Here is a 26,013-nt window from a genome sequence, read left to right on the forward strand (position 1 = left end):
CCAATGAACACCCTGTAAGTACCACTTGATCAAGAAATAGAATACAATCAGCACCCAGGGTCTCCCTACACATTCTGTTTCTTCTCAATCATTAACCTCTCTGTCCTTCTCAAAGTAATCACTACCCAACCTTTTATGCAAATAACTTCCTTGCTTTCATTATAATTTTACCACTTAAGAATACATCTTCAAAATCTAGGATTGAGTTTTACCTGTTTTTATTAACTTCATATAATGACGAAATGTTATTATTAGATGTGTTTGCTTGCACAAACAAGCATATTTTCTTAAGTTAAATGTCTGTTCAAATCTTTTCAACTGAGTTGTCCTTTGAAACAATCAATACAATTGATAAACCTCAAGCTAGACTGATCAATATAGACACAAATAATCAGTATCAGCAATGAAAGAACTGACATAACTACAAGTGCTACAGACATTAAAAGAATAAGGAAATATTATTATTAAAAATCTTACAGTAATTGACAACCTGGTTTACACAAAGTAACTAAACCAGCTAGGTATACAGGAATATTCCAGAATAACCACTTGAAGTTTCTTACATTTCAAAACCTTTAAAACTGTCCTTAGATCTGTATTTACCCTAAGTCATTTGAAAAAAGGATAAACATACCAGTTTATCTCAAAACACATCTTTAAGTACCTATGATATGTGCTGCCATTAAAGGTTCATATTAAAGACACGGTCTTTTCTCATAGTCATTCAACCCTCATTTGGCTTACTGACCCCTGGAAAAACAAACATGAATAAGAGACAACACAAAATTTATTAAAGATCATAATGCTATCATTTATTAGAGAAAAAGAAGTTTTGTGATATTTGGGGGGGAAATAGCTTGCTTAACATAAAATTCTTTCTCTTTGAAAGGGGTTAGTAAAAACAAAACAATATTCATTGTATGAAATAGGATCTCAAGGTAGGAAAAACAGCACACAATGTGTTTTTTTGATATAAAAATTTAGGTACACCATCAGCAGCATTCAAAATTAGCTGAGTATACAATTATCAAAATTGAATTTTTAACAAAGTGTCTTAAAAGCTTATCATATTAGAACAGGCACAATGTTCTGTAGGCATATAAATTCCCCATGGGCTTTTAAAAATCCATAATCTCAACTGCACAATCAGAATGTACAAAAGCAGCAAAAGATCATAGTTCAGAGGTTTTAATTTTTTTTCCTTGTTCAAAGTGGCTAAGTCAAGCAAATACATTGAAAAAGGCAAAGAAAGCACTTTTCATAGCATTAAGACCACAAGATTGAATGTAAACTATGGTTCTCCTTTAAGACACTAAACAAGTATAAGGTTCATCTGTACTTAAGGTGCTAATGCACCTCTTCTTGCAGTTTGGAAGTTCAACAGGCAGGAAGCAACATTCTGCCCAGGAACAAGTCTCAGTTTGGTCTCAAAGGATGGCTCCCACGCATCCACAATGATATTAAATCTAGGCAGCCATTTATATCATGGAATTTTTGCCTATGCTATGTCTGTTTTTGGTGCTATTTATTAAGTGTAATGACCACTGTAGCAATTATACTCTGATAAAAAAAATGCAGTGACATTGTTCTGAATATACACATCAGTAGTAGTTGTTTATTACAATGCTGGGGATTGTTTATTACAATGCTATGGATTGACCTTTCACTTCAAATAGCCATGCTCCTTCTGCCTAGTGAACATACTCTCCCCTGCTTTCAGTTCGTTCCACCTATAGAAAATGCTCTGTACATTTTCAAGCTCATCATCAGTTTTTCAGCTCCAGCTAAGAAAGAACATAATTTTATTCAGTCAGTTTACATCAGCAAAGGCACTGATGGTCCCTGGGCTCTGCTCACAAACTCTGCAGCAAGATCTCTGCCAGCGCTTTGTGAAGCCAAGGGGCAGAAATCTGAGCCATCAACAGCAAAGCTTAAGTGTACCAGGGCCTTGGGAGTGTTATTAAAGCATTCAGGGTAGAACTAGATAACTGAAAAGTGGGACGAAATGCCCTACCCCAAGTAAACTGGGGGCAACTACACCACATAGCACTCCTCTTCACTTGACCAAAAAACCCTCAAGATCTCAGAATTTCATAAAATTATAAATGAGAAGGTACTTTAAAGTCACATGACTTAACTTTCCAACTTTTTTAATAAAAATTGGTAAAAAAAAAATGTAGAGTTTTAAATGTAAATTCTTTTGTTAATCTTTTCAAGAGCTACATACATATAAATCTGTATTTAACATCAGGTGAGAGTCTATTCACTTTTTTGAAAATGCTAACTGCAAGGAAACTACTGCATATCTAAAAACTTAAGTCTTGGATTTTAAAATCAAAAGAACGATGCCTACTATCTAGCAAAATGACTTTATAAACCTTAAACACTGATTTTGTTGTTTTTATTTGCTTAAAATGAAGTTTAAGGATGGGTTGTGAACTCTGAAGTATCTGTAATTCTGCAGCCACTCTAGTCAGAAGTTATCTGAGGAAAGAGATGAGAAGAGAAGCCTTGTATAGGCAACCCCATACAAAAAGAATACCGAAGTCACAGGGCTGCAGTTTTATTTTCTAATTCATTCTGCCAAGTTTCATCACGTGTGTTATAACATGTGTCACTCTCGTGCAGACATCAAAAGCAGAAGCAGTCAAACCAGTACCCCCACACCATTTTTTTTTAAGGTATGACCCTCTTCTTAATTATCTTTCCTAATGGAAGTATCCAAAAGTAATGTTAGATGCATTTCATGATTATATTTCTTGCTTCTGAGCATATACTGATTAGGGTAGCACTCAGCTGGATAACCCACAGTCACCACACAGGAGTGATGCACAGAAGCTCCAAGCACTGACAATGAGGCCAATGAGAATGCTCAGCCAGATAGAGTGTTTTGCTCTTTCCCAGAGACAAGACAGTCTGTGGAAGGGAGAGGGGAAACCTTAGGCCGGGTCTCAGCAGCCCATAGCCACAGGCAGAGCCATGCAGAGAAGTTGGAGAGCCAGAGGCCCCCCTGAGCACATCAGGCAAAAATGAAGAACTCTGAGACAGGAGGTGGGGGACAATGAGCTAGTAAACACACTAGCCCAGCATCAGACAAGCAGTTTCTAAGGGGCAGGGAAACCTAAGAAGAATCCAGGCCTCCAGGCCTGGAGGGCAGGGCTGCTCCCAGCACAGTGGTCACAGGCCAACACAGCCAAGGAAGAGCGTTCGGGCCAGCCTCCCACCCCGCTGCTGGGAGCACCGCCTTGAACAAACACACATCTTGTCTACAAAAGGGCCACCTCAAAGGTTGCCTTCATTCCAAAATGCAAAGATCTAACCAGCAACGAACAGGTAAGATGGAAGGCAGGGGAGCAGGGAAACAGACCACGAACAGCCACAGGATCTAAAACCCTAACCCTCCACTCCTTGTCTCATCCATGGGGTCGCTTCTAACCAGCACGGTTGCTTGGTAACACCTTTCCGTACATTTGAGATGGACACCTACAATCTGGCAGACAAAAACAAGGAGGGAAGTAACCAAAAGGTAAGGCAGCAGAAAGAAAAATGTAGGGGTCTGGGAAGATCCTGGAAGGCAAGATCACCCATGCGCTGTTCAGGTGTTGGAACGGACCCGTATGAGCAAACTGGCCACAGGGCTCAAGAGCAGACAAAGCAGGAGCTTTTATCCAAGAACTGGCGTCCTCTGCCGGTGAGATCTGGTACAGACCCTCTACCCTTTCTGAGGCTGTCGCTTGTCTAATAACAGAGACAAGACTGCTGGCTTATGGTAACTCACTCCAGTATCCTTGCCTGGAAAATCCTATGGACAGAGGAGCCTGGTGAGCTACAGTACATAGGGTCGCAGAGAGCCAGACACAACCCAGCGACAGCACGCACTGCTAGTCTAGCAAAGTTATTGTGAATATTCAGTGAGATGTTGCATGGTGATGTCTGTAGTGCCAGACACATATTACAAAATAAATTTTTTTAGATAAATTAATGACCAGAGACATTCACCCTCTCACCTTCAATGGTCATCCATTATTGTCAGGCTTAAATAATAATACCCACCTTTTACTGAGATATTTACCTATGCTGGGTCCCCTGCTAAGCACTTGACATATTTCTTATTGACATCCTACAATGATCCAGCAGCAACTATCCCCATTATTTTTAAACAGATAAGCAACATGAGGACCAGAGGTTAAGGAGCTTGTTCAACCTGACACTAGCATGTGACTGAGACACAGCTCACCCAGACCTGTTTGACTTCATAGCCCACATTAACCACCACGACATCATACAGGCCAGGTGACCTCTTAACCTCACGTCTCACAAAGTCCAAGTCCAGCCTCTGAAAAAGGTACAGAGGGGTCAGCCACAGAGATCCTCTGGCTGTTCGTGGCCTCCAGGCAGAAGCTCACAGTAAGACCAGGCTAGTTTCACATCAGCTTTAAAGAGAAGAAGCAATGAAGACTCCTGACTTCCTTCTGGCCCCATTCAGGACCCTTCTGAGATCTGAGCAGTCTCCTGGAAGCACTGGGCATGTGAAGGTAACCAGATGGTAGTATATACTTTCCAATTCCAGCTGAAGCTATATTAGGGGTCTCAGCAGAAGATAGGATGCCATCAACAGCCTAGAAAGGACCCAGTAACATTGGTTCCTCACTCTGGCACCATCAGGCCTGTTCATACCTTCCCCAGATCAGAAGAAAAGCCTTGCCAGTCTGAGGTCTCAGCTACAGCAGAAAAAAGAATTCAGCAATTAGTAAGCAAAGAGACAAGAGGTGGAACACTGCCTTTGGTTTGGAGGCTTCCAGAGCAAGAGCCTGAGTGGACAGACCAGACCAGGAAGAAGAGAAAGACAAACCCAAACAGACTGGCTTTGAAGGAGACTTTGGAGGCCTTGCAATGCCAAGAGCTCTGATGATCGATACAGGACATTCTGAAGGTCATGCAGTAAGGAGGGGCAAATGGGCACAAAAGAACTGATGAAGAGGCCACAGATCCAGGAGGAAGCTTCCCATAGGGAGACTAAGCAGGAGAAAATACAATGATGTAGAGGACTGGGGCCAGAAAATGAACAAGCTTGACTGATGAAAACGGGGAAAATAGTTACAGGAGATATCACCAGAGCCACATCCAGAAATGCAGGTTAAGAAGGGGACTGAAGCAGGGGCACCCAGGCTCAGGACTCAGTTCTGCCAGCAACTCTGATTTTGGGTAGATCTAGTAACTTTTCTGAGCCTTGATTTTTTTGGACAGCCAAGTGGGTTAACAATCTCTGCTTGATCACAAGGCTCTTACCAGGACTAGACAAGATCAGGGACATGAAAGCAGTCTGTCTGTGATCAGGCATCAGGCTGTGATATGGCCACTCTGCAGTCCCTGGCATCTTCTCCCACTGTTTCCAGCACAGGCTCCAGTGCAAAACACTGGGACTGTTTAAAGGTCACTGGGTAGGAGTGCCTACTTTCTGCTGGCTCCATGGTTGGGCTCTGTCTTCCCACCTACTCTCCCCTGGCCCCATTCCAGGGGAGAATGGAAAATAAAATTGGTTTAAAAGCAAACATATACAAATAATGGTGGTGGGGGTGGAATACAGCAGAGAGCAGCATGGTTTTTCACCTCCTACGGGCTCCTGTCCAAAAGGAAACACTCGTATTTACTGCTGCAGCTTTGTTCTCTTTCAATCTCGTTCCAGGAGGTCAAGAGTGAAGATACGTTGGGGAGGGAGAAAGAAAGAAATTAAAACCCAAGAAAAAGAGTATGCACTGAGCATTAGAAAATACATTCCCACCCAACACTGTAAAGCAACTGCAGTCCAATAAAAAAAAAGGAAAGAAAATACATTCCATAGTCAGGTGTGGAGTCAGAAGAGAGCTGTTCAGGGTTAAAAACAACACACATCATTAGAAAATGCTTTTCTACCTCATTCCAGCCAGCCTGTCCACAGGCTCATGTTCAAATGTCAGGATGGCAGCTTGATCCTGGACACCACAGGAGAAGTACATCCATGTTGTATGGGGCAGGCGCGACAGGCTGAGGGACAAATCTACAAAGTCCCATTGACTCCCAAACTCCATCCCTTCCTGTTGCACCTGAGTCTCCAGTGGGGCCATCTGTCACCAACTGGGAATCACTGGCTTCCAAGGCTCATCTGCTGTTGCTAACAAGGTTCTTACTCCTAAGAGCTCAGTGGAACACCATCCAAAGGTACATGAGGAAGATTCCACTCTGTCAGATATAGAACCCATTTCTTGTATCATGTGACAGACATCTGGGTCTGGGAACACACAGTTGCCTCCAGAAGCAATCCCCAAAGGTTCAAAATGCAAGCCGCACGTTGCTTGCAAGATCAAAGGCACATGTCTGTGAGACAGAGGTTTAGAAGATATTTACAACACGGTCCACCCACATCCATCCATGGTGCTTTCCAGAGCTTTGCAAACCTGGCTGAGTGTTACGCAAGACACACAGTAAAACACTTCTTCACAGCATCCCTGGGAGGAAAAAACACAAAGAAAAACACGAGATCATCAACCCAAAGCCTCCTGTAAGTGGTAAGGGCCCTCCTTGAGATTTCCTGGGCACCCAGAGTAGCATGCTGCATAGCAGAAAGCTTCTAGATTATGAGGTCAGATCTACATGGCATCAACTTCAACTTCAACATCTATTAGCAATGTTAAACTGGGCAAGTTACTTGACTTATTTGAATTTCAAATTCTCATCTATAAAAGGGCACATTCCCACCTATCCTACTGACCAGTTCAGGGATTAACGCACTGAACAGAGGAGGTATTTAATAAACAACAGCTATCTCGACAATCAGAGGAAAAAATAGGAAGAAAGCAGAAACCTTCTGAAACCAAAAAATTAGTCAGGACTGGGTACTTTAATATCAACCAGAAGCACAGAATGCACTAAAAGCATTAAATAAAATAGGCTCTGGGGCCTTTCTTCCTTCTAAGTAGGCAGCAGAAACTTGTTAAGAGGCATCGTGTAGTCCCTAGCACATGGAGCTCCCTCTGAGGACTGACACTTGTGACCCTGCTGTGTCAGCCCTACCTCGGGCACCTACTCCTTGGAATGCAGTGTGGAGCATGCAGGAAAAGTGAGGGCTCAGCAAGCTCCCATGCCCACCACGCAGGCACGTCCAGCCCACCTCCACATCTAAGGCTTCTCACCCAAGCCCTATTCTCTGTGCTCTCAGCTGCACCTGTGCTGAGGACCTGAGGGAAGAAGCATGAGAGAATGCTTTCACGTGAACAGACACTGTGTTTTACGATCAAGATCATTCTAGGACTGCATTTCTTAAGATCTGCTCCACACTGAAGCCCCAGCCGATGCACGAGAAAGTGTTTTATGATCAAGGAAGACCCCTCATGGCAGCTCACAATATACATAACATATTAAGGGACCTGGAAAGTCTATTCACACAGCCTTTAACACAATGAGCTGGTTAACTTCCTGTCTAATCAGTCACTCCCCAGCATCTTCTGGTCACTGTCAGGCACAGTGGAAGGCCTTGGAAGGCGTTGAAACTTAAGCCTGTTCTTCCTCATTCCCAGCTCTCCCACACTTCTCATTTCCTTAACACAGTTAAGAAAAAGCCCTCTTTTTAGTTAACAGGTTATAAAAGAATGGAAATTAAAGAGTGACATGAGAACAGACTCAGAGATAGAGATCACTGAAAGTGCTAATTTAAGGAGGTCTTGAGGTCAGAAGCTCAGAGTGAGAAGGGGTGAAACTATTCTTAGTTATCATGAGTCCTTTCAGGCCAAGGTGGGGTCAAATGAGTTGCCCAAGGTCACACTGTTAATTAGGAAACCATAGTCCTCCAGAGTTCTGGCCCTGCTTACTTCTCCTTATGAATTCTTTTCTGAAATGTTCCATCAGTGGGATAGGGCAAGAAAACAAGCATGAACCTTCCATCCTTTGCTCAGTGATTATTAAGGTGATAATCACCTTTAAGAAAATATCCACAAAGTTACAGGTTTAAAAAGTGATAAGGAATCTATCTATCACAACAGAATGTTCCCAGCATCAGGAATTGGCAGACGTTGGTCAATGATCATCACTGGTTGTATTACAGGTGGGGCTGGGGATGAGCCTTAGCTTACAAATGTATGAAATCATAAAATAGGTGTATGTGAAGTGAAGCCGCTCAGTTGTGTCCGACTCTTTGCGACCCCGTGGACTGTAGCCCCCAGGCTCCTCTGTCCATGGGATTCTCCAGGCAGGAACACTGGAGTGGGGTGCTATTTCCTTCTCCAGGGGAATCTTCCTGACCCAGGGATCGAACCCGGGTCTCCCACATTGTAGGCAGACGCTTTACCATCTGAGCTACCAAGGAAGCCCAAAATAGGTGTATAACATCTGCTTGTTTGTCTCAAGGGTTTTTAGTAAATATGTAATAGCATGAGCTCTATAAAACCACCCTAAACTAAAAGGACCTGTACAAACATATCCTCATCCCCAAATAATTGACGTTACAGTCCTAAAGAGAGTCAGTCTTACCTTGCAAATGGTATGTAGGAAAGACTGTACCTATAATGAAAAACAAACAAAAGATCTAGTCAGATGAAGGGAGTGGACGATTACACGGTGAACTGGGCTTCTGAGCACCTGCAATGTGCGGAGGGTGCATGAACACACACACACCCCTATACGCACACACACACACAAGCATACACACACACGGTGTCACGTGTATAACAGGGAAGCGAGCGTCATCTGTAATCAAAGCGGGGGCAAAAGGCCCATGCGGCGGTAACTGTCACCTCAGCCTCACGGGGTTAATCTTTAACCAAAGAGCCAGCAACAGCGCCTACAACACACAGATTCCAGATATCCCTAGAAGCCCTATTCTTACAGAGCACTAAATAAGATCCAGATCCGTCGTCCCCTAATATTTTACAAACCCTCAGCAGAATGCACCTTCCACCCAGCTGGGATAGACTCTCTGCTCTTGCCTATGAATTGTAAAAGGAGTGAGGAGAGCATTGGTGAAGCGTGGGGGAGCACGCTGCCAGCGGCTCTGTGGATGAACATGTAGGCAAGCTGTGATTCTTCTTTTATAAAATATGATTCTTTAAGAACCATAGATCTCCTGGTGGTCTCAGTTAACTCAGCCCCTTCCCCAGGAGGGAACCACACAGGGAGGAAGCTGGCCACATCCCAAAAGACCAGGCCTGGGTGTCAGGCAGGCTGTAAGTCAACCAGCCCTAAGAAGGCATATATAGTTGGAACATATCAGCGTTGTAACAATAGGGCCATTTGCCTGTGCCCATGTGAATGCCGAACCTTTAAAAACTGGCTTCATAATCAGTCTATAAGCAAAGAAAGGCATGTGCATGTGAGGACTAATTTCTGCCTCCAGAAGAAAACCAAAATACAAACGTAAGCCATTACACCAGGCCCTTTCAATGCATTAACACACTGTATGTGTTATATTAAAATCAGGCCACCCTTCTCTGATTCTGACACTCACCACGTACAGAAGCTCACTTACTTGGAACAGAGTAAATGCCAAAAGGATTTTGAAAGTTTACTCAAAACATTTATTTAAAATGTTTATTAAACATTTTAAAATGTTTAAAAATATTTAAAATAAACATTTAAAATGTTTATTTAAAATGGACATGTATTCAAAAGTCCAAAATTACTAAAAGGAAGAATGGATGTCAAGCATGTAGTCTCAAGATTGAATTCTATCAAATAAGACTACACTTGATCCCTGGAAGTTTTAAAACTTTTAGTCCTCCTTTCTTTGCGTTAGAGCCAACATTTTTTTCCCAAAGTAGATCTAGTCACATTTTTATGAAACTGTCCTGGCAGATATCATCCTTTGATAAGCTGTGAACATACTATGGAAATGTCTCAGAAGCTCAGAAGCTATTATTCCCATATATGCTTGGACAGGTTTGAAAGGGCCATGAACCGACAGCACCACCCACGGTTTTGAGCAATAACGTCCCCAGGGGTCCCTTCTGTATGCTTGGGCTCTGGGCCACAATTCTCTGGTCGTGCTACAGCCCACAGCCACACGGTTTTCCATTTCATCAGTCACTGTTCCTGGACAGTGACACTTTTTGTCCTTCTGTTAAATGATTCATCCAACCATAAATATAACACTCACGATTTTTTTTTTTTGCCAGTTCCTTTTTTTTTTAAAGTCTATTTGACTCACAAGTCTCTTTTTACCAGCCCCTACAATGCTTCATTGTCCTTCCTCTTACTGGACGTGAATGGTTGAATAATGTTAGCAACATCTCAAAATCAACCCTGAGGCCAGCAAAAATGCCGCAGTGGGCAACTGGCCTCCGACGACCACTCAAGACCACTAAGGCCACCTACTGGCAGCGGGCTGAGATGACAGGTTTTGGCTCTACAGTGTACTTGACTTGCATCATTAAGGATTTTTAAATTGAAAAGCTTTTGTGTTCCTAATCCTCCTGCCCACATCATGTGGGATTTTATCTCCTTCAGCTGCATTAGTCAGAGACGATGTGGGAGGGGACAGCTGAAAAGGTTACTTACCACGTCAGGGCCAGAGACTGCAAAATGCAGAAGATGAGAGCAAGCCCTTTGTTGTGCCACTGGAATAAAAATGATATGGTTACAGGAATGTGTATGACAAGAAGCACACACCAAAAAGGTTAAGGAAAATTAAAAAAAACACTTACCCAAAAGGCAGAACACAGGGTAAGTGCAAAACACAACTAGAGAGAGAATGGAAACTAATTAATATAGTGACAATGACAGCAGGGAGGGGAAAAATTGTAAAGACGTCATTCTTGACAAACTTACAACAGCACATCAAACTGCAGTAATCAGATTCTGTGACTATTACAGCAACCAAATGCAACCATTATCTCAAAGCATCTAAGCTACCTCAGAACCCATGTGTTGGCAGAAGAGTTCAAATGAAACTGAATAAGGATTCACGTAGATTAAAAAGAGAAGGAGGATCCTCTTTTACTTTCAAATTTTCTCAAAATCTCTGCCCAGCAAATACAAGCACATTTCTGGACTACCCATCCATCCATCTTTCCATTCAAATGTGCATTCAAATGTGAAGTTTAACACACACTTCTTTATAGTCTCTGGAGTAGAAAGGGCATGCAAGGACAAAGGTTAACATGAGATGTCACTCTCAGAGCCCATGAGTCAGTTATCTGTTTGTATCTGTTTACAGCTAACACTTTCCCCAAGTCCTTTCTAGTCTTCTTTTTTTCTGGCTGTGCCACACACAGCTTGTGGGATCTTAGTTCCTTGACCAGGGATTGGACTCAAGTCATGACTGAAAGCACAAAGTCCTAACCTCTGGACTGCCCAGGAATCCCACGCCTTCCCCTCACCCCTGCATGCTTTCTGAGAAAGTTCTTTCAGAAAGAGATTCCTCCAGCTCATCTACTTCCAGGGCTGGCCAAGAACAATTAATCCAGCTGTCAGTCATGCTTATCCTCTCTATCCTGCTGTATCAGTAATTGTTCAATAAATATGATGGAAATAAATTGGTGTCCAGCATTGTACCTGATGCTCTGAAAGAACACAAAATAGTTGCAATGGACTTTTACCTATCTGAGCAAATGAGATGTACACAAATAAAACTAAAAATAGAAGTATAGGGATCAAGTTACAATACTGCAATACTACTGATAATTATAACAGAAGTCCAGACAATATGGTCTGGAATGATGGGATGGTCCAAGGGAATAAAATGGCCCAAGGAAGAGAGAAGCATTCCCCATTAGGGAGAGAAAGACAGGACAAGACTTAAGGCACTGTGGTGACCAGCAGGGAACAGGGGTGCTGAGCCAGAGGGAGACCAGACCCACCACGGGAAAATTGACAAAAACAAACGGAATTCCAAAGTCAGATAATGACAAGGAGAAAAAGAGACCATGTTAGACTGGATACCCACTCTAGAGAATGACCCCTGTGCTCCTGGGTAATGCCCTCCTAGCTCTGCTTGTAGGCGGCAGCACCTATTACCAGAAGGATGCCACAGCTCTCTTATTACCACATGACTGCATGCATGCTAAGTTGCTTCAGTCACGTCCAACTCTTTGTGACTCTATGGACTGTAGCCTGCCGGGCTCCTCTGTCCATGGGATTCTCCAGGTAAGAACACTGGAGTGGGTTGCCATGCCCTCCTCCAGGGGATCTTCCCGACTCAGGGATCGAACTCACGTCTCATGTCTCCTGCATTGGCAGGCAGGCTCTTTACTCCAAGGGCCACCTGGGAAGCCCATTACCACATTGAGTTCGACTAAACTGACAAGCAAAACCTTCTGGGAACTTTACTGAACAGGCAATACCTCATACCAACTAAAACACAAGTCAGAGGGAAGAGAAAAATTATTAGATAAAGAATGCTCCTGGGACTTCCCTGGTAGTCCTGTGGTTAAGACTCCTCACCCCCAATGGAAGGGGCCCAGGTTCGATCCCTGATGGGGGAACTAGATCCTGCATGCCACAACTAAAATCCAGCACAGCCAAATAAATAAATAAAAATAAATTTTTAAAAAGGGATGCCCCCTTCTGCCACAGTGGGTACAGACATTGGGTTGTAAGTGAAGATGAAAGAGAAAAGGGTAGAACTCTATAGATTTAAGAGGAAAAAAACTCCGAGCAGCAGGAACAAAACCCCCTATTTTAAACAGGTAACTTCTGTCACCTGACAGGCAGACCTTACCAGCACCATGATAGTGGCAATCAAACGCGTAGGCTCAAACATTCGCTTCAGCTGTTTCATTGGTCCCATGAGGAAGGCGGTGCTGAGGAGTAAACACAGACAAGCCATTCAGACCAGGACAAGCCCACACTGGGAACAGCAAGGCGCCTTCTCATCGCCTGCTCCAGCTCACGTGTGGCAGTGGAGCAGTGACAGTAGCCAGCACTTGAAAGGCTCTGTGCCAGGTGCTGTGTCAGGGCCATTGTGCCTGATTCTCATTCAACCCACTAACAGTTTATGAAGTGATCACAGAACAGTTACCGTACTTGTTTTGCAGATGAAGAACCTTAAATCCAGAAGTACTTATTACCTATCAAGGCCATCCAACTAGAAAATGGTAGAGGGAGGCTGCAGGTGCATGCCGGCCTGACTCCAGAACTACCCCATAACCACTAGGCTAGAGGACCCCTCTCTCACAGGTGCCACCTTGGCCTGCTTAACAACCTACCCACGGAGACAAAAAGACTCAGGTAACTGAAAAAGGAAAAAACATGTCTTACAGGCTTAGGTAGTTTATGTTAATAAGTAGAGAATTCCATTTTCTTTCATAATCTCCAGAGAATAATTCTAATAATGGTAGTAGTAGCATCCATGATGCGTGGACTATTTGCTAAATGCTAGATATCACATACATGATTCCATTTCATCCTCTCAACTACTCTGGCAGTTAGGTATTATTACACTTATTTTAGAGCTGAGAAAATGAAGTTCAGAAAGGTTAATTCACTTGTGTAACTTTCCAAGATCACACAGCTAGGCACTTAAACAAGCTGGCATTCCAGCCCACATCTATTGGATTACCAAGCTCCGAAGGACAGGCTCAGCATGTCTTCTGCAGGGATGAAATTTGAGAGGCGGCTAATAAGAAAGAGTAAACACAAATGAAGCAGACTCGCCTAACACACCAAGAGCCAGGGCCAGCTATAAGTCATGCTTCCTGACTCCTGACAGAAGCGTCACTCCAGGAGTAGCTGGCTATAGTCAGTGTTCAACACAAGCCAACCAGAAGATGACACTGGCTACTAAGTGTTCTATAAAAAAATTTTTTTTAAAAAGTTAAATAAATCTGCCTCTCTTTGAAGTGCCATTAGGTTTCCACTTGAATTCAAGGCTGCCAGGTCAAGTGTTAGAGCTGAGTGCACCCATAAGCCTACACTGAACAAGAAACAAGAGCCAAAGGTGGACTTCAAAATTAAACGCAACACGTATACAAAAATATAAAAGATTACAGGTAAAGCCACAAACTCCTAGACACATGCTGAAATAATTCACTCCCTTTATTATCTCCCCAAGCAATGCCATGAAGGGTCAGTCCCATTAGGATTTGTTAAATAGTTCTTTTGGACTAACACACCTATATATTTCTGCTCAATCTAGACTCTACATTATAACCTACGCTGCCTACCCAAAACAAAACTCCCCAAAAGTTAGTCTTTGAGAGAGCTTTAAAGCAAGATTAGACATCTCAAGGTCCAGCATTATACTATCATAAAGAAAGTGAAAGTGAAGTTGCTCAGTCGTGTCCGACTCTTTGCAACCCCATGGACTGTAGCCCACCAGGCTCCTCCATCCATGGGATTCTCCAGGCAAGAATACTGGAGTGGGCCAAAAGTCTACAAGCAATAAATGCTGGAGAGGGTGTGGAGAAAAGGGAACCCTCTTACACTGTTGGTGGGAATGCAAATTAGTACAGCCACTATGGAAAACAGTATGGAGATTTCTTAAAAAGCTGGAAATAGAACTGCCGTATGACCCAGCAATCCCACTTCTGGGCATACACACCAAGGAAACCAGATCTGAAAGAGACACATGCACCCCAATGTTCATCGCAGCACTGTTTATAATAGCCAGGACATGGAAGCAACCCAGATGCCCATCAGCAGACGAATGGATGAGGAAGCTGTGGTACATATACACCATGGAATATTACTCAGCCATTAAAAAGAACTCATTTGAATCAGTTCTAATGAGATGGATGAAACTGGAGCCCATTATACAGAGCGAAGTAAGCCAGAAAGATAAAGACCATTACAGTATACTAACACATATATATGGACTTTAGAAAGATGGTAACGATAACCCTATATGCAAAACAGAAAAAGAGACTCAGATGTATGGAACAGGTTGCCATTTCCTTCTCCAGGGGATCTTTCCGACCCAGGGATCGAACCCAGGTCTCCCACATTGCAGGCAGATGCTTTAACCTCTGAGCCACCAGGGAAGCCCTATCATAAGAATTAATAAATTAAGCTTCAGGAAGGTGTCCAGTGCATTATACTTAATCATTTGGTTAACATTTCCAGCCAGAAAAAGACCTAGATTTGGGGACATGTAGAGATAAATAAGACAGAAGTGCAGCCCTTGTCAAGTGTTTTACACACCTGCAACAAGTCAGTATAATAAAATGCTATCTGTGTTGTCACGTAAATATATATGGGATAGACAGAGCCCATTTTAAAGGAGGAGGTCAGTGATTCTGAAGGGGAAAATGGAATTAAAAGAAGTTTCACAGAAGAGGTGACTTTTGAGTCAGGTATTGACAAATAAGCAAGTACCCATCAAATATGGGGTGCACATGGGCCAGGGCCCCAGGCAGAGAAACAGTCCCAGCAAAGAACAAAAACATCTGGGGGAAATACAAGTTGAGCCTGGTTGAGGAGGAGGACTGGAAGGGTCTGTCCCACGTGCATGCTGAGGGGTTCGGACTTCACCCGTTGAGAGGAAATGGGGGGTCCACTAAAGGGGGTAAGTTGGGCTACAAAATGAGTGACTCCACAGTTCTGTGGAAAATGGCCCAGCGAGGGGTCCATAAAAGAGACAGGGAAGCCGATAGGAAACTCATACAGTCTTCAGAGCAGCAGTGATAGATGCCAGAGCTCTGAGCAGCTCTGACAGCACCTTCTCCACAGAAAGTCCTCTTGGCTCCCCAAGTTGGGTCAGATCAGCTCAGCCCACCTGCCCCTCTCCCAGGCATCACTCTCTCCATATGCTACATGTCTGTCTGCCTGGCCGACCAGTGAGGAACCCAACGCTGTTTGTCTGTGAATCCTCTGAGCCCAGCACAAGGTGGGAGCACGTAAGTCCATCAGCGAGGAGCAGAACATAAGACGAGAGCAGTGGGGAAGGTGGTGTTGGGGACGGTGGAGCTGTAAATAGTGAAGAAGTCATTCAACTGCTCTGCTCCGTGTAAAATTACAGTGGTAACTTTTACAAGTGGTTCTTGCCTCCTCCCAGGGGTACTTCAAAGATGAACTAAGATGTAAATACATGCTGAAGTTAAAAATACATATGTATACATAGAAGTGATAGGATATGAAAGTGATGTGTTTTAATGACCTCTTTACTCTCCAAATCCTTATAATTACTGAAGCATCCTCCTTCACCTCCCGCTGAACACAATCTACATCCATTTCCCCATCTAATAACTGGCTAAGGTTAGATTTTAAAAAAAACAAAACTGTTACCTCCCAAGAGATGCGATGTTACCAAAGGTATAAAACACTGCGAAGAGATACAGTCCCTTCCTGGGCACCCAGAGCAAAAGGGTTCCCTGTAAGACAAGGCACAGGGCATTTGCATGAGGATCCCCTCCTAGCACAGCCGAAGAAGCAGGATTCACAGAGCAACCTGCTCCCTCCCTGCACCCCCTAGCTCCCTCTGCACCTGTTACCTCCCCTCCTCTCGTCCATGCATTTCAGTGAAAAACAAAGGAGAAAAGGAGGGTGATGAAAGTGGAAAGAGGAGAGAAGAAGGGCAGGGAAAAGATTGGAAGAGGGGAGAGAGGTCTTACCAGAAGTGAGCAGAGAATTCCTAAGGCAAAACAGGCAATGAAGCCTTTTATTCTGGTGCCCGAGCTTAATGAAGTTGCCTCAACAACCTAAAATAGTTAAAAAAATAAAATAAAAAACTAGTTAATTAACTAATTAATTAAAATTAATTAATTCATTTCAATGTATGGCAAAAACCACTGCAATGTTGTAAAGTAATTAGCCTCCAACTAATAAAAATAAATGGAAAAGAAAAAAAAAATAAAATTAAAAAAAACTAATTACATACATGTGTATGCATATTTAATCACCAAAACAAAGGATACACATAATTAAATCTGGAATTTGTACTGAGGAAGGCAGGAACAATGCCTCCTACTTGGTCACGTCTGCAACAGCCCTCGTGAGTCACTGAATCCAGCTCCTGATCTGTCCCGTGAATCTCTTCTCCTGTAGCTAATTAGAGGCTACCAAGCTTCTGGCTGAATGTCTCCAGAGGGGAAAACTCTCTGCCTTAAGCACCATGCATGTCACAAACAGAAAGGCGAGACTGCAGAAGGTCCCAGGGTAGCCCGAACCCTGACGGCAGCCCAGGCAAGATGAGGAGCACGCCTGGACAGCGTGAGCTCTGCCTGAAGAGACCAGGAAGCAGGGAGGACACAGGGGTGGCACTCAGGCAGTTGGGTCCATGCGGCACTATCTCCTAACTCAGCCCGCCAAGTTTTGTCGCTCACTGCTTTTGCTGGCCCTTCCAGGACCCGGAAGGAGTCTCTCATCCTAATCAGGATTCTTATCCAAGTCTCTGCACTCTTGGTAGAAACTGTTCTTCAAGGTGTTGGCATCAGCCAAGCCACCCTCATGGGAGATGGATCCTAGTTAATTAATGACTGTCCTGCTCATCCCTCTCTGCCACCACGATTAATCCTTCCCAAGAGCAAAGTTCAGAAGAGGCCAAGATTTCCAGAAAAACTCTGCTAAAGCAAGGGAGTCTATGAGTAGCTCTTGAGGCTTTTTTCCTCACGTCAAAATGACAGTTAGGTGTCTGCACCAGAGGCATGAGGCCTGTTCAACCTCATGCAGCGGCCACAGCTGTTCCAAGTTTCACAGGCAGCTGCCAGGGAGACCAAAGGCCTTTTCCCCAGCCCAGCTGAGGCAGGGCAGCCAGGCCCCATGTATATTCATTCACCCAGGCCTCACCTCAAGTGGACAGCACAGTCTCCACCAGGCCGTGTGGTAAGAGCTTACAGACTCCACGTTCCCACAGCTAATGGAAGAAGGTAGTGTGGCGGAGGCTGCAAAGGTCACTAGATGGGCACCGCCTTGACTGCTCCCAGTCCCAGGGTTGGACTGTTCTCAACCCTGTCTCCAAACTTCCTGTCCAACCAGAAGCCAGAAGAACAGGACCAGAGGCTCCCGCAGGCATGGCAAGATTTGCCACCGCATGGCTTCCTCTCCACTCACAAGAAAAGTATTTAGAGCAGCTTATCAAAAGGGGCGCTCCTGTCCCATCTATTCACACACATTGAAAGTGGGCTCGGGACACGGCAAACCCCGCCACGTACACAGGCGCACAAGGGGCACCTGCGGACACGCGTGGCGACAGAAGGACGAGCGGCGCGCTCAGAGGCGGCGGCGGGGCTCAGGAGCTGACCGCGAGCCGCCCGATGCCACACTCTGCCCCAGAGCGAGCCTCGTGATGCCCTGCTGCCAGGCTTGACCGGCAGCCCAGGAAAGCCGGGTAGACCCTTTTCCAACCTCCTGCCGGGGACAGAGGAAAAAAATCAAAAGCTACCAGTCTTGCTACTCATGCAAGCACCAAAGAAGGAGCTTGTCAAGGCAGAGAAAGGAACAGAGCTACATGAGAAAAAAAAAAACCTGTGGTAGCAAGATGGGATAGGATTGCTTGGCATCTACAGAGACATTTTAAGAGTCACCTGTTTTTTAAAGAGGATAAGCCATAAAGTATCAATCTGATATGGCCTTGGCACTTAAAGCACAAAATAGCCTCAAAAGGATGATGAGATGCCAGCTCTTGTAAAAATTAAAATCATTTGTTATAGGAAGAAGTTCTGGTTTCTACCTTAAGAAAGGAAAGTAACATGTTGCTTCTACACGTCTCTCAAGCTGACTACCATCCAAAGGTCACCCTATTTGCCAAAATGAGGGAGGGGGCCAAAATTGTTCATCGATGGAATGGGAAGTTCTTTACACCCGTGCTTGGTCTCAGGCCAGAGGAAACTGTTGATGTTGCTTCACTTCCAACTGGACCCAGCAAAAACCAAGCACGACGTTTTGTCAGTTTGTGAAGATCAACCGTGCTGATGCAAAATAACTCCCTAATTTCACAGTCTCTAGAAACTGCTAGTGCACTTTCTGGAAATTAGAGTAGTTGGAATAGCACATAGATAGAAGCTGTATGCAAACAGCTCCCAGGCTCTCTGACTGGTAGTTATGCACAAAGGTCCCTTTGACTCTGGGATGTGGAGAGAAGAGGGGCTCTTGCCAAAATAACAAAAAACTGAGACTCATTCAGGAAAACAGGATTGGTAACCAGAAGACGGTGAGAAAGGAATACTGCTTCATTCCTGTGCTTTCAAACCAGGTACCATTCAGACCTTCCTCGTCCCTACAATCCTGTAGAGAAAACACAAAGCCTCTATTTTCAAAAAGCTCACAGAAAATAAAGGTTGAAGTTGACTTTATGAAGACCAGGTTATCAATTAGAAAACTCATCAGGAACCCATCTGTGACTAGACATTACCAGGCAAGTTTTATAATTCTGCAGTTTCATAAGTAGGAGAAACAGAACTAATCATACTTCTATTGTTTGAATTAAAAGAATAACATTTTTTAAAAGCACTCATTTCTGGTGACATCTGACAACTTTTATAATTGAATGTAAACTCTTGAGAAACCTGTATGCAGGTCAGGAAGCAACAGTTAGAACTGGAAATGGAACAACAGACTATTTCCAAATAGGAAAAGGAGTACATCAAGGCTGTATATTGTCACCCTGCTTATTTAACTTATGTGCAGAGTACATCATGAGAAACGCTGGGCTGGAGGAAGCACAGGCTGGAATCAAGATTGCTGGGAGAAATATCAATAATCTCAGATATGCAGATGATACCACCCTTATGGCAGAAAGTGAAGAAGAACTAAAGAGCCTCTTGATGAAAGTGAAAGAGGAGAGTGAAAAAGTTGGCTTAAAGCTCAACATTCAGAAAACTAAGATCATGGCATCTGGTCCCATCACTTCATGGGAAATAGATAGGGAAACAGTGGAAACAGTGGCTGACTTTATTTTTCTGGGCTCCAAAATCACTGCAGATGGTGACCTGCAGCCATGAAATTAAAAGACACTTACTCCTTGGAAGGAAAGTTATGACCAACCTAGATAGCATATTAAAAAGCAGAGATGTTACTTTGCCAACAAAGGTCCGTCTAGTCAAGGCTATGGTTTTTCCAGTGGTCATGTATGGATGTGAGAGTTGGACAGTGAAGAAAGCTGAGCGCCGAAGAATTGATGCTTTTGAACTGTGGTGTTGGAGAAGACTCTTGAGAGTCCCTTGGACTGCAAGGAGATCCAACCAGTCCATCCTAAAGGAGATTAGTCCTGGGTGTTCATTGGAAGGACTGATGCTGAAGCTGAAACTCCAATACTTTGGCCACCTGATGCGAAGAGCTGACTCATTGGAAAAGACCCTGATGCTGGGAGGGATTGGGGGCAGGAGGAGAAGGGGACGACAGAGGATGAGATGGCTGGATGGCATCACCAACTCAATGGACATGAGTTTGGGTAAACTCCAGGAGTTTGTGATGGACAGGGAGGCCTGGCGTGCTGCTGGGGTCGCAAAGAGTCAGATACGACTGAGCGACTGAACTGAACTGAAAGAGACTTTAAGTTCACCGAGTCTAACTTCACACACACACACACACACACCACAGAAATTTCACCAGCATCCTCAACCCTTAAAAGCATAGGAAATGTGAGACAAGACCAACATTTTCAAGGTGGCCTGGACCTAATAAGTAAAAACTAAGCCAAAAACAACCCTGAGAGTGATTCAGGTGCATGCAAAATGCTTCCTGGGAGTTGGGACTCAGGAAGTGCCACACAGTGATGTATGTAATCAGGAATCTCACACTCAAGAGAGAGGAAACTGACAGCAATGTTTTAGAACAAGAGAGAAGCACCTAGTCTTCCCAAAACAGACTTTACATGCCTGGGCTTACAACTCTTTAAAGCCCTTCATTGTATCCAACATAGGCATTCACTATTTTAGGTAAAAACAAACTCATCATTTATATTTTCAATCTGTACTACCATCATTCATTCTTGAGGGTCTACCACTTCATGATGGTTTTCTAAATAAAAATAACTGCATAATTTCCACTGTCCCCCCAAGAATCCTCAGGAAAAGAAAACATCTCCCTTTTGAACCCCAGCTGCTTTAAAAACTTATTGACAGTCTGTGCAGCATAAAACTTAAGATAAGCATAACTGTCAACCATCTAAATTCTCTTAGGCCTAGTCTGAGGTTGGGCTTAAGGGTTCATATTAGAAACCAGAAATCAAGAACAAGGAACTAATGAAATTACTTCTGAGCCTTGACCAATTAATAAAGACAATAGATTTAAAAGAAGCCAGAGGCTGCTTTGAATTGTCCAAAAAAAGTTAAACCCCAATTCCTGTAACACTCAACATCTATAGTGTTACTTCTTCAAGGTGAAGATTCAGACAGCAAGTTTTAGGGTTCTGAGATTTCACGGAGGGGTGGGGCTATCCGGGTCACTCAACATAAAATCAGCAACTGCAAAACCAGGTGAAAGCAGCATGCTGAGATAACCAATAAAGACAAGGATGAAAATCGGAGGAAAAACTTAGGTACAAAGTTGAAAGAAGCTATATTATCTTGTGCAACGGCTTCTTTTTACAGATGAGAAAACCAAGGCCCATAGAATAACAAAATAAAAGAATAAAGAGAAATGTTATTTTGTCATCCACAAAGGAAAAAAGAAAGTTCAAAGCATTAGAAATAGGCAATAAACACACTGTGTAGCTCTAGAACATAGCGGGTAATATTGCCCACGTTTCAGCTCGACCAAACCTTTCCAGTAAACTAAACACACAAGCAGGCGGCCTCAAAAGGTTTTGGGCATCTATGAGGTCTAAGACGTCTATGTGCAGCCAGAGAAACAAGATGCGGTCCCAAAGCTCCAGGAATTTACGGTTTTCCTGGAGACAATTTACAGCAACAGTATACACAGACGTTGGGTGGGCATGTCACACTCCACAACTTAAACCGAGCAAGAACGCAGCCGGGAGCACCAGGGTGCGGCGCGCAGTGGGCATCGAGCAGGGACCCTCACCAGGGCCTAGCCCAGGCAATCTATACGAGGACTCCCTCCGTCAGCTTCTCAGAGGCCTCTGCCTAGCTCGGCTCTAAAGCCTTTTCCCCGGCCAGCAGGAACGGGGCCGCCGATAGCCACCCTTCCTTCCGCATTTGTTTCTAGGTTTCGCTCCAGCGTGGCCCTCCCCTTGTCGGGGGTTGGGGCGCGGAAGGTTGAAAGGGTGAAGGACAAAAAAGTAAACAGGTGCCAACCGCCCTAAGCAACCTGGGCCCTGGCACTTGAGGCGGGAAGTGAGGGGAACGTGAAGGTCTGGAGCCTGCAGGGGAGGAGAAAGGGGCAGAGGCAGAGTTGCTTTCCAAGAAATCCTAGAAGTCCAGCACCCTTTTCTCACCAGGCAGCAACAAGAGCCGGCGGAGCTGGGGGGCGGGTTTGGTGCTCTCCGAGGCCCCCGACGGACCCTCCACCGCTGCATGGGAGCAGCAGCCGCGGGGCGGAGGAGAGTGCGACCAGGAGGGTGGAACGCCAAGGTGCACTCACCTCGGACAGGCCGCCCCGGTCCTCGGTGTCCTGCCCGCTCAGCACCTTCTTCAGCTTGTCCATGGCGGGACTGGTCCACCCGGCTGCCCCTCCAGCCGCCTGTTGCGCTGGCTAAGTCGCAGGTCCTTCCGGGTGCTGCCCCAGCCGCCGCCAACCACAGCGCGCCCCGCCCAGGTACCTGCCCACCTGGCTCCTGCCCACGCAGGCGCCCAGCGAGGCCACCGCCCACAGCCCGCCTACGCCCCGCCCTCTTTCTCCTGGCGATTTTGTGCGGGGAAGGAGGGGTGGGCAGGAAGAGCTGGATTTAAGGTCTGCCGAGCTAGGATGCGTTGCGGTTCTGCGTCCAGCGCTGCATTCCACACTCCAAGCGGCAGCCCTCCCTTCCGGGGGCCCTCCATAGGTTCAGCTGACAAACGCGGAGTCCCTAGCACATGAAAGGCACTGCAGAAACGAGACTGACGCCTGGAACCCATCTTCCTGTGCCCCACACTCCCTCTGGTGTGGGTGCAAATTTATAAACAAATGCTGTGAGGAGTCTGCATTCTTGTCCTAGTTACAGTGTAAACAACTGTTTAAAAATCGATTGAGGCCAACTGGAGTAAATTTAATCTAATAAGCTTTATGGAAACGTTAACAAAAACACTAATGTATTTCCAACTGGAAATGCATCCAGAAGACTGATTTTGGTAGAAAGGAGTAGAACTTGCTTGAGGGAGTGCCATCTATATTAATTAGATTGTTTTGTGTTTTTTGGTGTTGACTAAAAAAAATTAGTCACAACCTAAAAGTAGAGAGTTATTTTATTTCGTGGGAATGTTAAGGACTGAGCCTGGAAGACTGAGCCTGGAAAATAGTGTCTCAGTAGCCCTGAGAAAACTGTTCTGAGGAGGCAGGAGAGGGAGTCAGGCTATATACAAGTTTGTAACAAAGAGGGCAGGCAGTCTGAACATCAAAGATTATTGTTAAGTAGTAAGGAAAGCCAGAAGTCAAGCTAAGGAATTTAGTGTTCTTCTATGTATGGAAGATGCAAGCCTCGGGGCTCACTGAATTCATTCCTTTTACATGTACCTCAGCTATCTGGCGGGCTTCCCAGGTGGCGCTAGTGGTAAAGAACCCGCCTGCCAATGCAGGAGACATAAGAGATGCGGTTTGATCCCTGGGTTGGGAAGATCCCCTGAGGAGGGCATGGCAACCCACTCCAGTATTCTTGCCTGGAGAATCCCATGGACAGAAGGGCCTGGCAGGCTACAGTCCATAGGGTCACAAAGTCAGACACAACTGAAGCCACTCAAGCCGCCGCTGCCAGCTATATGGGGCCAAATCCTGTTTCTAGATTGTTTACCTTCTGAATTCCTTGTTCACCGTAAGGGGTGGCAGATGTGGCAGATGGCTTCTTCTTGCATTCCCCCACCCCAAGCTCCTCAGCAATCTGTGGGGTGGGGGCGGTGGGGGGGAGGGCGTGGGGGGTTGGTGGCATCTGCTGGATGGCAGGCATTGTGTTCCATTTTGGGAGACTTCATTCACATTTGGAGGACTGAAATCACTAATGGCTGTGACATTTCTTGCTCACCATATGGCAGAAAATATTTCATTTCACCTTGGTTTGTTTTACTGAAACCAGACTCCAGTGCTCATGATTCTATGTTGGAGAATCCATGTTACCCTCAGATGGTGCCATAGACAGGACACGGTCTCATGTCTCAAATTGCTTGCTGGTAAATGTCTGGAAAACTAATTTCAAGTTTAAAAAGGCTTAGAAAAAAGGAATCCACAGGGAGAGTACCAGGGGCACCCACTAGAGAATCTCCCTATACCCTCTTTCCCCACCATGAACACACACACCCAGGAGAACATTCATGAAAGAGCCGTAATGCCGTGTCTGAATGGAGAGAATTAGGCGTTACCAAGAGCTTGGACCTTTAGAAAGTATTGTAAATCAGCCAAGCAAGAGGATTTGCACAGGACCCTATGCAATCAGTCAAATGGCTGTAGTTATACCTTTGTGGTTTCATCTTTATGGTTAGGCTATGCTTTATAATTTTAGTTCACACCTGAGATCTTGAATAACAAATGCTATTTCTCTTGCCTGGATGCTCTTTACCCTCTTGTTTCACTCAAGTAAATTCCTATACGTCTTTCAAGACTCTTCAAATATAAGGACAGAGTGAACAGTCCATCCATAGTGGAATTAGGAAGATATGAGTGTTAAACATCTTACCATCACTTACTAGCTGTGTAACATTGAGCAATTTACCTAACCTTTCTGGTCCTCAATTTTCTTGTGCATAAAACAGACACAAATGACTACCTCTGCAAATTACTGTGGGCGGTAAACACGACAGCACATGCAGCAGGTCTGGAACATGGCAGGCACTCAGCTAACAGCTAATGGAAGTTAGCATTACTCTGCCTGGTCCTCTGAAGCCTTCTCTAGGCCACACTGACAGCAGTTGCCCTGTCCTCTGTGTGCCGGGGTCCCTTACGCACACCTATAAACACTTACCTCGCAGTGTTACCTTTGTTACACGTCTGTCTCCTCTACATTGTGAGACCCTCACAGCACCGTTCGTTTCTTCATTCTCTGGGCCCAGAAAACACCCACAAAACAGGTGCTCAGTAAACTCACACTGAGTGAGTGAATGAATGAACGAGAAACTTTGCCTCTGTCTTTTGCAGTTCAGTGAATTTAACAGCCAGATTGGCAGATATGGTGACACTTAAATGGCTATGCTATGTAACTCAGCAGAGAAAGCCTATTTTTGTTAGCAAAGTGAGACCCACTGGTCTGCCTTCCGCCTCCACCCCCACTCTGCATTCATCAGAGTCAGTGAGATTTTGATAAGAAAGACCATGCTCGTAATCTCACCTTATGCCTAAGATTAGTTTTTCTTTTTCGGCTGAGTAGGGATAGACTCTGCTCTTGGCCCAGGCTGGCAAGGGAGCCTGAAAACCACAAACACATGCACACATGCATTAAAGGACACAGGACACTCTGGTTATTTGGGATCTCACCCTCAACACTGTGACACCCCGTTCTCGTGGTTAACATAGCTCAGGTCCCAGGGAGCTGTTTATCCATTGCCAGTGTCCTTGAAACAAAAGGCAGCAACATCTGAATGCTGTGAAATTCCGAGGTTGTGCCAGTACCTGTGCAGACAGAGACTGCCTCACCAGTGAATACAAACAATGGAAGAGCTCAGGTAATAGAAGAAAGATAAGTCCACTTCTCAGATCCCTCCACTAAGATTCCTTGAATGCAATAGATTCTTGTATAAGAACATACCATCTCCCAGCACTACTAAATAACCATTTTCTTATTTTTCTGCAGGCTCTAATTTAAGATCCCAGAGGTACCCATAAATTAATTCAGTATTTGCAGCAGTTCACATGGAGGATGGCAAGTATTTCGCAAAATTAAACAATTCATATTACTCTTTAATATGAACACACATAAAGTACATGAAACATGACACTTGATATTGAACACTAGAATCATAACTTTATTTAATAAGATTTCATTACATTTTCAAAATGTCAAGTGAAAAGTTTCAACTTTATTTAAATACTTGATATTCGATGCTTAAGGTTTATTAAGCATAAATTATATTTCTTCCCTTTAACTTTTGATTT

The 26,013-nt window shown here is 44.5% G+C and overlaps 1 protein-coding gene across 2 annotated transcripts; it reads right to left on the bottom strand.

Moving 5' to 3' along the window:
• Positions 1 to 786: 786 nt before the first annotated feature.
• SFT2D2 (SFT2 domain containing 2) lies at positions 787 to 22,544 on the bottom strand. 2 transcript variants are annotated; one of them, XM_020911642.2, is made up of 8 exons: positions 22,384 to 22,540; positions 16,515 to 16,601; positions 16,189 to 16,274; positions 12,686 to 12,767; positions 10,671 to 10,706; positions 10,525 to 10,583; positions 8,503 to 8,532; positions 787 to 6,485 (listed from the first exon to the last, which is right to left on the bottom strand). In XM_020911642.2, exons 1-8 carry the CDS (start codon positions 22,444 to 22,446, stop codon positions 6,446 to 6,448), a joined length of 483 nt encoding a protein of 160 aa, XP_020767301.2. In that variant the 5' UTR covers positions 22,447 to 22,540; the 3' UTR covers positions 787 to 6,445. The 2 variants fall into 2 exon arrangements, with proteins under 2 accessions (XP_020767301.2, XP_070318810.1); XM_070462709.1 differs by lacking the exon at positions 10,671 to 10,706 and having other exon boundaries at positions 22,384 to 22,544.
• Between the last annotated feature and the right edge of the window lie 3,469 nt (positions 22,545 to 26,013).

Source organism: Odocoileus virginianus, unplaced genomic scaffold, assembly GCF_023699985.2.
Source record: "Odocoileus virginianus isolate 20LAN1187 ecotype Illinois unplaced genomic scaffold, Ovbor_1.2 Unplaced_Scaffold_12, whole genome shotgun sequence".
Lineage (NCBI taxonomy): Eukaryota > Metazoa > Chordata > Mammalia > Artiodactyla > Cervidae > Odocoileus > Odocoileus virginianus.